At 43.4% G+C, this 12346-nt stretch overlaps 1 protein-coding gene across 2 annotated transcripts in view; it reads right to left on the bottom strand.

Moving 5' to 3' along the window:
- Nucleotides 1–1337: 1337 nt before the first annotated feature.
- Nucleotides 1338–12346, bottom strand: part of LOC135254967 (multiple C2 and transmembrane domain-containing protein 2-like) — a 78595-nt gene continuing 67586 nt past the window's right edge. For both annotated transcript variants that reach the window (XM_064335606.1, XM_064335607.1), the window contains 4 exons: nt 7766–7875; nt 7348–7457; nt 4798–4895; nt 1338–2637 (listed from right to left, as the gene is read on the bottom strand). In XM_064335606.1, the coding sequence (XP_064191676.1) occupies nt 2569–2637; nt 4798–4895; nt 7348–7457; nt 7766–7875 (387 nt within the window). In that variant the 3' untranslated portion in view covers nt 1338–2568. The remainder of the gene's footprint in view (nt 2638–4797; nt 4896–7347; nt 7458–7765; nt 7876–12346) is intronic.

Here is a 12346-nt window from a genome sequence, read left to right as displayed (position 1 = left end):
CCAAACAGTTGATTTTGGTTAGCCTAAGTTTAGGCCTATGTCTCTCTTTTTTTTCTCTTCTCAGCCTCATAATGGCCGATAACAGATTACAAAAGCAATGAAAAGGCTATAATCAAAACTAGATACTGAAAGCTCTCATACCTGCACTGAACATACCTGACTAATCAGAAACACCTGTGATGCCATATGTCCCAAACGTTATGATACCCTGAAATCAGGGGACTATGTATAAAAAGTGTAAGTATTCTACATGGTGAAACCAAAATGTCCGTAAAAGCTGAGAATGTGCACTTTAACCACAATTGTTTTATTACAGATCTGAAATTGTGGAGTACAGAGCCAAATAAAATATATATATATGTCTGTGTCTCAAACATAGCACTCACTGTGTATATATATATATATATTATAATATATATATATATATATATATATCCAGTATACACACACACACACACACACAAATTAAAATGTATGCATGGAAGGTGGACCTACTCTGTACTTTTTGAAATGATCAAGGATTGCTTAACATTGGTTACAAAAGGCTTATGATACAATATGAGTAAGTAAGAAAACTGAGTGGGAGGCCACAATTGAAGGCATAATTTCCCTTAATTAGAAGCCCAGGCATTGCACCCAGTACAGCAGTGCGAATTGGGCTATGGAGACATTAGGCCCAGTCATATTTGAATGGAAATTCAAAAGCCGCTAAGTGCAAAGAATCGAGAGTGCTGTCCGCGAAATGGCTCTTATCTGGACTCTACTATTGTGAGAAACACAACAAAGCCCACTGCAGCCACTGATCTAGATAAACAGAGCTTTGATGTACTCCGTTACCACGGCGAAGTGGCGACCAGGGTCATTTCTAGGATGGAGCATCCACGTGAAACCTGCCAGTGTTGGGAGCACAGGGGGTTGTGTAATCAGATATGTTTACTGTCTGGAGTGATGGAGAAAAACGAGAGAGCGAGGGGAAAGAAAGAGTGAGTGAGAGAGAATGATTTGGCAATATGGATGTATCGTGTCAATGTAGCAAATTGAAACTGAAAATTTAACCGAGATAATTGTTTAATAAATTCAGAATAGTTTTAATGATAGATGAAATAATTTTGCCTGCAACTCCTATTGACTGCTTGTAATCATAATGGCAAAGTTTAGTTTATAAACCAAAAATGCATGTAAATGATATGGATATAGCAGCACAATTTGTAATTCCAAATTACTAAAAATAAAACAGATTTGTAATAATGAGTTTGTAGTTACTCATCGGAACAGAAAGATCATTGTGACTGATTATACAGAACACTCAGACAATCACAAAAACTGCTGGGACAAAGTTAAAAATAAATACATTTATTTTGTGTTGAGCAGAGAAAATACACAACAATCTTAACCCTTAAGATGAGTGTACAAGTATCTTTAAATGGTGTTTGACCTGAAATGATAAAGAGTGTAACATCCAATGACACAATCATACCATACCATACCTGGAAACATAATATAATGATGATAATTACAGTTATCATCATTAAATTACTGCTATTTTACTGTCTCCACCATCTTAAAACCAGAAAATTACAAATGTTACATGAATTACAGAACTGTGAATAGAAATTCACCTTATCAGTAAAATCTTGGATGTTAAGCACCTCCACTGCTTTCCATAAAAACGGAGTTGTGCAAGAAATGTATTCATTTATAAAAAATATCCTCCCATTCAAAAAACCACAGAAAACCAATAGTACACTTTGATTAAAATGATATATATTCAAGAGTCTTTAAAGTAAAATTTTATGGAAATCAATGACAGTTCCACCATGCTACTTTTGGACAAGATTCAGTTTCTTGTTGTGCCACCAACTGATATGCTTTTGGCTTAATAAATAGATAAACTAAATAAGAAAACTCCCACTAAACACAGTGAAATAGCAGTTTAATCAAGTATGCTAACATACTGTAGCTACTCAATAGAAAGGACAGTTTCTAAACTCTTCAATAAATTATACATAAACTTGTGTCGTGGCAGTTATTTCTTTTTCTGTTTGGCAGAAAAAAATAAGACATTCATTCCATTATGTCAAAGCAATCAGTATTTCATAAAACCAATAAAACTACCAGAGGGAAGCAGTGCGAGTGGTTACTGCTGCAAACTACAGGCTTTGCTTTGACAGCATTGCTGTCGGTTCCGCAGGGCCCCATTTTGGTTGCCTCCAATATGTGGCTTCTCATTTATAAATCAGCTCACGTGGCAGGTATAGGCATCTACAGTGGCGCTTATGAGAGGGGTAGAACGGTCAGCAGTTCGCCTGGCCCTCTGGCTCCTAAACTACTTATAAGGCCCGAAATGTGCAGCCTCCTGTTTGTGCGTTCATTTTCATGACTGATAGGTCTTCGGCGTGGCGGGTGGGCTTGCTGTTCCAAAATGCCTCCTCCTCCTTCACCACCGGCCAGCATCATCGAGGTGACAGTCTCACATGAGTATAACGGGTGCAAAATGCAGCATTCAGGGGATACAGACGGTCAGCAGATACTCCCGCCCCCCCTCTCCCCCCCCCCACCCGACCCCACCTATGGAGCGCGAGGCTTCCTCCTGAGTGGCGTCTGGCCGCTGGCCACCCTCAGTTCGCCGTACTGCACCTGTGAAAACAAACATGAGCGCAGTCAGAGACAGGTAATCCGAGCTCAGTGGAGCATACAGAAACGGCTCCCTGGAGTAGGGGGGGGAAGACCTGGGGGAGGGCTCTCAGGTAATGAATCACTCTATAAGCACAAGAACAGAGGGGATTAATCAGAGCGAGCGAGGATTTCACCAGCCACACGACCCTCCCCGACTCCTCCAAACTCACCATATTAAAAGCAGATTTTCCGCTGCCTGAGAGAAGCAGCTTTTCAAAATGTACAATCATTCAGTGAGAAGTTGTGCTCTTCCAAGTAAAACGTTCCTTTCTTTTCTTCCAAAAACCGAATCAAAGCTGCCGTAGACCACCAGTGACTAGAGAAATACTCTTGTGTCTGGACTTGGCAGCCTTCAGTCCTGTCTTCCTTCTATTCCACCTGGGGTTCACTTGCAGTAAAAAACAGACCCGCAACTTTGACCAAAAGACTTTCGCACCCATCTCATGTAAGTAATGTTTTACTGGGTTGTCATTTCCTTCACAGATTCAGGAACAAAACACCTGGGAGGACAAAAGGCCACACATTTTTCTCCAGTTTCTTCCAAATACCCGTAGGAAAATGGAAAAATAGAAGTCTAGTGAAACTTGAAATGAAATGACCCTCCAAACTTTTTGTACCCGCATAAATTTGGTGTGCAGCCCTTATATAATTTACCATAAAAGACAAAAAATGAATTAAAACAAAAACAAACCGGCGTTAGAATGGACAGATTCAGACCCCATTCACAGACTCTGGCATGAGATGGTCAACTTTACTTTGAGGAAAACTTTTTATTTTTACATGTTTTAGAAAAAGCCTACTCTGAATGATTTCTCCCAGGGGAATCATGTCCTATTTTCCTGTTTCAATTTCGAACACTACAATTACATCATTATGTGGTGTTAACATGGAAATTCTACTCAAATTATCTGGGCCTGATTAAGACTCAAGACAAAAGGCAGCTGCACCTGAAGAACCTCCTGAACAGGCAGATGCTGCTCACTGTTGAGCAGAGAAGCCCAGAAGCTTAATTTGAGGAGTGACTATAATTACCAAGCCCAACTGGACTCAGTTACATGTGTATTGGCCTTTGCTTTTCCTCATTATTGAGGCCCACAGGAAGAGCACATGAAGCACAAAGGTAAATGGAAGACTGCATTACTGGTTCATACAATGCCACCAAGCACCAGGGTTGGGGCCATTTCTATTTCAATTTAGCCAATTCTGCAACATGAGCTGAAGCTCAGTTCATGATTTGAAAAATTCCCATACTGAAACTGAACCCAACCATGGCGCTGCTGCAGGAAGCCCTTCTTTGATTTGGCAAGCAGCTCGGGGGTGGGCTGGCCCTGTCACATACGGCTGCGACACAGCCCAAATTCTTCCGCCAAAAAGAGATAAAGACACAGAGACATAAAAAGAGACAGAAAGATAGAGAGAGAGCGAGAGAAAGAGATCGAGAGAGAGAGAGAGAAAGAGAGAGCGAGAGAGGGCCAAAACAAGCTGTTCTAAGAACCAAATCACTTCTTGGGCTCACCAGGGCCCGGTTTCACAACCCGGGACCGTCCCAAATCTGGAACATGGACTGAAGTAAAAAGAACTGTTCCGGGTTTTACTCAGCGCAGTTCTTCAGCTAACTCAGTAATCCTGCTTTGTGAAATACCCCCTGGGGGCATGTGGTGCTACTGGAACAGACACATCGCTCAGTTTTGATCCAGGACTGCGCTTTGTGGGGTCAAAACTGACCCACTGTCCCCAACCTCTCAACTTCCTTAATCCACTTCCTCCGATCGAACCTGATGGCGCCCCGCCTTTTGGGGCCCAAGTTCAAACCCCAGAGATAAGTCTGGGACGGCCAAGGCTTCCATGGGGCCCCACCTTGCGGCTAATCTGGGATCTCTGATGTGCGGTCTTTATGTAAAAATTTATCACAGAGAGACAATGCGGTTTGGGACAGATCAGGGCACAAAGGGGGTGGCATGTTCACCTAGGAGACATAGTCAATACTGGTAACCGTGGAAACGGGCCTTCAAAAGGGAACAGAGCAAGGAGGGAAAACAGAGAGTTAACATCAAATATTGCTCAGGCAGAAGGAAACTCCCCTCCACACCCCATTTTACAACTTCCAGAACCTTCTGTTACCTTCTGGACATCGGAGGGAACCCTCCCGAGGAAGTCCATAACCTCGTTGTTGTCAATGGCGTACGGATTGCGCAGCTTCTTGGTAAACTTGTTGATGCCTGTGAGAAATGAGAACATATTTGTGTTCAGTGAATGTCAACCCAAGACCATGTGAGCATGTTTTCGACACTCCCCACCTCTAAAGACAGCCGTGTGTGTGCTACAGACCATGTACATACAGAGGCGTGTGGAGCCCCCTCCATACCCAGGATAAGAAGTGGAAACTTCCTGATGATCCCTACCCTGACGCCCCACAACGCTGTCTAGAATCGATGCTCCCCATTCCCACCCATTCTTCAGCTTCTCTAGCTTCTCTCCATTTCCCCCCAATATCTAATACCTCCCACACCATGTCATTCTCTCTATCTCTTTCTCTCAGATGAATATGAACCTGGCAAGGCCCAGATGAATGCAAATAAAAATCCCACCCTACCTGGCCCCACTGCGCCCACCCTGCCTTGCCCCGACCCATAGCCACAGCCACAATTTTTATTTGTCTGGGGGCACCTGCCTCTGTGGTGTTCCAGCAGCACCCAGTTCTCATAATGCAGGTGCAAGACGGGAGGAGGAGCAGGTAAGAACCACCCCCCCCAATCCCAGCCTGACCCCTCCTTGACCCCCTGAGATGACTGACTCGCTGCCTTTGTAATGTAAAGCAGGGGAGTGATGCTCTGCATAATCCACACAGCCTAAGGCGGGGCTTGGGGTCCCGTCCTTAATTTCAGAATTTCAGTGGCAGTACAGACACCAGTACCTACCGACTCTTACAAGCTTGTTTAAAACCTGGAGAAACTGTGCGCTGTAAAACTTCCATTTAGACACCAAGTCTAACAAGAACAGTAAAGAGCACTTTAATAAAACAAAAATGCAAATAAACACAGCTCTCCACTAATAGCCTCCAAAAATACATCACCCTGGTAACAGGGAAGCGGTTCGTCAAAGTCCCACTGCAGCAGAATTAACGTGCTGTAGCTACCGGTGTTGTAACAGAAATAATTCCATATTAAATTTAGTGGAGCACAACAGCGAGGCACTCAGACCCCTAGAGAGTGTGCGAATGTAAAGAGCAAAAACAGAGAATTTTATCATATTCATCACCTAATTTAATGATTCTTGCAAAAATGTGAAAGTTTTAATACTAGTAGTTAAGTTTTAGAATGAGGTGTAGTCTATCTGCATAAGTGAGAAACACCTATTGATGCCAGTCTCCTAGAACAGCTGGTCTCCAACAAATGCAGTGGCTTACCTACATTATAAGCAATGAAACGCCTTGGCTATTAATTAAAGTCTGACAGTACATATAACAATACATACAAAACACACACACTCTGCACGCATGAGCGCAAAAGTTTGTGTGTGGGCGAGCCTGTGCGTTTGCATTGGTACGAGGCCAGTTACAATGAGCTGCATGAATGCATGTAAAAAACGAATTAAGCTAAGCAGTCACCGTATAAGAGCATCACTAAGTGCCTAAATATAATGTACATATAAAACTTCCTTCCTCATGGTGACAATTTGCTGACGGCTTTGCATGTGTTGTGCGAAGTCTGAGCAAAAGCTCTGAGATGGCATTTCCCCTGGCTTTGATCAGATGTTTGTTAACAGATCGCACAAACACCACGGGGACTTAAGTGGGAAAAATAAACGAGTGCGCAAAAAAAAAAAAATGTGTAAAACAGGAAATAAAGCCGAGCCAAGATTTGCTGTCCTGCAGCAGGTGCCGGAAACGATAACGCCGTTCCGTGCAGAAATGTGCGAAAGGCAGAACTGGGCCAGGGAAGGGCGCATCTCTCTCCATTCCGGATAGGCTGGGGAAAGCGGGGAAAGGTGAGCACCGGAAGCGCGATTAAACAAAGAGGACGCACGCTGTACGATCGATGTGCGGAGCGTAACGGGCGGGAAGCCGCAGGGCAATTCTGACTCTCTTAATCCCTCCTCCGCCCCCTGCAATCTGTCCACAGGAAGCTGTGGGAGTAGCATGGCTCTGGCAGGCCTCTTCGCTAAAGTGTCAGAACCGCAGCGATGGCGGCGTGCAAATCAAGCAGCAAGTGAGCAACAGAGAGAGGCTCACAGCACACACGGGCTGGCTATTCTTACCCCAAATTAAAACAGTACAGCACAGAGCTAAGTTCAGACTGGCCACTCTTACCCATATAAAAATAGTGTAGCACAGAACTAAGTTCAGACTGGCTACATTTACCCCATATTAAAACAATGTAGCACAGAGCTAAATTCAGACTGGCTACTCGTTCTCCATAATAAAACAGTGTAGCACAGAGTTAAGTTCAGACTGGCTACTTGTTCTCCATAATAAAACAGTGTAGCACAGAGTTAAGTTCACACTGGCTACTGCTACCCCATATTAAAACAATGTAGCACCAAGCTAAGTTCAGACTGGCTACTCTTACCTCATATTAAGACAATGTGTCACAGAGCGAACAGGCTGGCTACACTTACAGTACCCCATATAAAGATAATATAGCACAGAGCTAACGGGCTGGCTATACTTACCCCATATTAGGACAATGTAGCGTAGTGGGATGAAGTAACTCAATACTGTGGCCACAGTGAAAATCAAGCAGGCGAGGGTGGACAGGAAGGGCACTGACCAGTTAAACGTGCTGTGGAAACATTAATAAATGGACACCTGATTAAAACTAAATCACAGCCTACCAGATAAGGAGCAACACAATTTATTGTAAACACTTAAACAAATCAGTGAAATAACAATTTAAACATCTGCAGTTCAAACATGCATGCAGTTTCATAAACACAGAAGCAGGTCACCAGCATGTCCCCAAAATACCCAATTTTTCATTTAGCATGGATACTTCATGTCATGCGACTTGATCAAATGTGGATGACAAATTGAAAAATGACAAGTTAAATAAAGATGAAAGAAGATACAATAAACAAGTAATCAACTCACTTCTTAACTCTTTCCCCAAAGCATGCAATTTCTTCCAGAATGTTCTGAACGGTGATGACAATTTCTTGGACCATGTGGATCTTTTCCATCAGCCCTTTTTTCTCAGACTCCTGGGAAATAAAGAAAGTGGCGGTGAGGAAGAGAGCCAGGTCAGAGGAGAGCTGTGATCAGAACCAGCTTGTCCTCCCTCAGGCCTGTAACCAGCTCACATCTCTCTGGCTGTCTCAGGGCTCCAGCGTCGAAAACTGGCCAAAGCCGGTTATTTTATCTCACACATTTACCTACTAAAAAAAGGCAACAGGAGAGACGGATAAGATTCCACATTTGGTCAGGTTTTAACAATAAGGCAGATATGAAGCATTAACTGGATGGGAAAAAACAACGGAAAAACAAGAATAATAAGATCAACAACAACACTATACTGAGATGTAGGTATAAATATTGTCATTGGCAATCAGATTCTGTGGGATCCTGGTAAAATGGTGTTCAGAGCCAATATAACATGACAGGATACTAATCGGGAAGTCTCAACGCGGCAAGTTGGGTCTTGCTCACGAAACGAAGCAATCTCGAAACTGAGAGCCCGTTCCGTGCCCACATCCCAGAGAGATGAAGAACAGGTAGATACCTGCCCCCACCAGCTGTGAGCTCAGATACACGTGCCAGTCACCCACACTGCAACTCCAAGGTTCAGCCACAGGCAAAGGTATTTTAACACACACGGGGAAACAGAGCAGACGGGACCCAGGGACCAAGGACAAAAAACCGACATCCAGGCAGGACCACCCCAGACCGAGTGCCACAGGTGCACTCTCAAGTGCAGGCAATTCGGGAACGACCCAAAGAACCCGCAGGCATGTACTGAGCACGTAGCGTTGGTATCAGGGACAGGCTGAGGCTGCCAGTGCATCGCACAGACCTCAACGTGTTCTCCCTCCACATACCCCACATGAAACAAGTCGCAAACATTCAGTAAAAGCTGTACCATCAAAGCCTGGCAGGAACTGTGATGTCATTAGGAAGAGCTACGTAGCAACGTTCGGCCTCATCAAGAGGCCTGGTGATTTGGCGATGAGGTAATGTGATTACACTGAGGAATGGGAGAAAGGGATGCAATTCCGAATTATAACAAGTTAGCTTCTCACTCCCCCCCCACCCCCAACGGACGGTGCTGTCATAGGTGGCAGCTGCATATAGGTCATCTCACCACCTCCTCCCTTTCGTCATATACTATACGGAGATCCTAAGATGTAAGGTACCATATACACATAAATGCAATACCCTGCGATTATTTATCATTATTATGTGCATCCCTTTCATGTAATCCTGTTATCTCGCCAGAGCTGGATGGTGAAAGGATTGAGCATTAGGGTGACAACTATTATTTAGTCTTTGTGTGTCATATACAGATAAATTACACTAAAGTGAGCAGCTGTTTCTTACACAGACTAGACCAGGCACTCATACTTTTCCCCCATTTTCATTTTTTTACATGATAAATGGTGCCTTCAGCCTGGGAAAATGCTGGTTCTGAAGCCCAAAGCCCAGAGAGATGTGATCACTCGGGGAGTACAGTAAACAGTGATGGAGAGACCCGGTGATGCTCTCCAGAGAGGAGCAAAGATGGAGATATCGGCCTGTAATTCCCTCTAAAGAGGCCTGAGAATCTTCACATCAAAAGGAGGAAATGAAGAGAGGAATGATGATAGAGGGATAGGGAGGAAAACTGGTCTGATGGTCTTTGTCATTAGGGGCTCGAGGACGTGTGTATGTTTGGGTCTGAAAGTGACCCAGACAGCACGGCATGACAGCAGCCAGACAGAGCCTGTTATCTGGGCCCCATCACCTGGCCCCTGGGAGCCCCCAGGAAGAGGGCGGGGCCAGTGAAATGATGGGCAGCATGGTAACCTCAAGTAAACCCTAAACCAAACACAAAAACACACACCATATCCTGCGCACACTCCTGTTCTATGGGGATTTTTCAATTAATGGACTGTATTTTCAATTAATTAAGGAACCCAAGCATGGCACACATGCACACACGCACACCACAGGAAGAGATAAACTGCCATGATGTGAACTACACCTTGTGTCTCCTTCACAAGTGTATATTAACTGTTCAAAGATTCTGTTATGGGACAAACAGTCAGATCACGGCCTTAGTTACTCACGCTGATTTAAAAAGAGAAACAGATATGGCACTTAAACTTTGATTATTTATGAAGTGCTTTACAGAAATAAACCAATATCACAGAAATATAACAATATAAAAATATCAACAAAAAAAAATATCAGTCACAAATTTCCATCAGTCAAATTCGATTCTAATTTCTCAGGCTCTTACACTCTTAGGCACATACAGGTTGTGAAGTCTGAATTTCAGGGAAGCTCAAAATCAAACGGTGGTCTAAATTTTATGAGGAAGTCATGAGAGAGAAACCGACAACATTCAGCAATGCAAAGTTAGAGAGACCTTCAGCAGTGAAGGCCAAGAGCCAAGATGGCATCAGACCACTATCACCATGGCAAACACATGCACTGGACAACATAGAATGACGGGAAATATGTTGTCAGGCTGTGGGGAGAACACCAAGGCTTTGTCCAGCCATCTGAGACCTACCCACCAAGACAAACAATCATCTCCTGTCTCACTGGAGGAGAAAAAACGAATGCAATTTTGCCATCTAACATGGTCGAGACTGACAAACACAGCAGAAAAGAAACCGGAACAGGGTCTGTCCATTTGTTTGAAACCTAGCTATGACAAACTCTAAAAACACAAGAGAAAAGAATTAGCTTTTTGGTCTCCCTGGAAACAGATTTGTACCGTTTAGTACTGTTCTGTTCTTTCAAGATAGCACATAAACAGCAGGCCTGGCAATTCACACGGAACTGACCGCAGCCACATCAGAGTCCTCTTGCACAGAGCTCCAGGCTCATGTTCCAGACATTACTAAAAAGCTTTTGACCTCTGAATTTTACACAGAGTTATGGCCAAAGTGTTACAGTGGTTTAGATTGAATAGAGCTCTTAGTTTAGGGTGATCTTAGGGATAAAGCTGTCAGCCCGCTCGTCCTCTGTTTCTTATCTACCGGGACAGCTTGAACCGCAGGCAGAACCGGAGGGCGCTCGCTCGCTCACTAGCGCGAACATCCGAAAAATCCGGGGAAGGAGAGAGGGAAGCATGCCAAATGAAAAGAAGACACTGACTATTTAAACTTATTCAAGGCCCACGCTAGAAGAGGTGTGTGTGTGTGTGTGTGTGTGTGTGTGTCTGTGTGGAAATGCGTGTCTGTACTTGGGGAAACACATACACACACATACACACACCACTACGAACACGGAGAATTTGCGTCTGAGATTGCGATCCAGGCTACATGAAACACAACATCACAGTGCTTTCATGTTAATAAAGACCAAAAGAATGCAGGCCCAGGCAGGCTTCTGTCCCCGCATCAATGAGCTTTCAGGATTATTTCCATTTATGTCCCTTAAAACACCTTTGAAGCACTCCATCTTCTGCTAAGGCTCGCCGGGGAAAAAACAACCTGACGATAAAGTCATTTGATGATCTTAGTCTCTGTGTGCTCCTTTTCCTGAGCACTCCACCCACCCCCCTCCAGAAAAAATAAAAAACTACAAAACAGGTCCCTCAGAAGTTAAAGGGACGGTTTTTACTGGAAACAGACAACAAAAATCGCGAATGTCTTGTGATTAGGAAATGTGCGTCAGATCACCTTCCTGTTTCAGACAGATTGCAGGATGCATCCCCTTTAAAGACAGCATTACAGCAAACAGGTTTGATCTGTGGTACAAAGGTAGAAAACAGTGTTTTGTGGGGGATTTTAAGGAGCAGATCTACATCGCCAAATGCAGTGTAAAGACTCATTTTGCATCTCTTTCATTAGAGCAAATCACATCAAATCTGGGTACCTGCAGTAACACAGAACACACAGTTAATATGCTGCTTTATTTCACAGGAGCTAGAAATGCACAGGCACCACTGTGCGTAAATACACAGTTAAATGCAAATGCATTGGGCCAGTTGGGCAAAATTGGTTGTTTTTTCTCTGTACTAATCATATTCGTATCTCACATCAAATAATGACTATGAGGAAAATTTCACATCTACACTTATTTCATAACTTATGTTTAACATATAGTGATCTCCATAACGTTTCGGACAACAACATATTTTTTCTTGATTTGGCTCCACAGTTTTATAAAATTTAGAATTTTAGGTTTTATTTAATGCTATTTTTATACATTTTGATTTCACCATGCACAATTGACTACACTTTTTGTACATTCCACCCTAGTTCAGGGTACAGTTCAGGGTGTTTGGGAAAAAATTGCTTGGCAGGTGTTTCAGGTAGTCAGGTGTGTTCAATTGCTTCCTTACTGTAGGTATAAGAGAGCTTTCAGTATCTAGTCTTTGGTGTCTGTTATTGGTGTGTGTCAACATGAGGACCAAGGTTGAGCCAATGAAAGGCAAGGAAATCATTATGAAGCAAAAAGTAAGAAAAAAAAAAACAGTCAGTGATACACCAAACATTAGGCTTACCACAATCAACTGTGTGG

The sequence above is a fragment of the Anguilla rostrata genome, chromosome 5 (assembly GCF_018555375.3).
Source record: "Anguilla rostrata isolate EN2019 chromosome 5, ASM1855537v3, whole genome shotgun sequence".
Classification (NCBI taxonomy): domain Eukaryota; kingdom Metazoa; phylum Chordata; class Actinopteri; order Anguilliformes; family Anguillidae; genus Anguilla; species Anguilla rostrata.
This window is presented reverse-complemented; position numbering and strand designations above follow the sequence as displayed.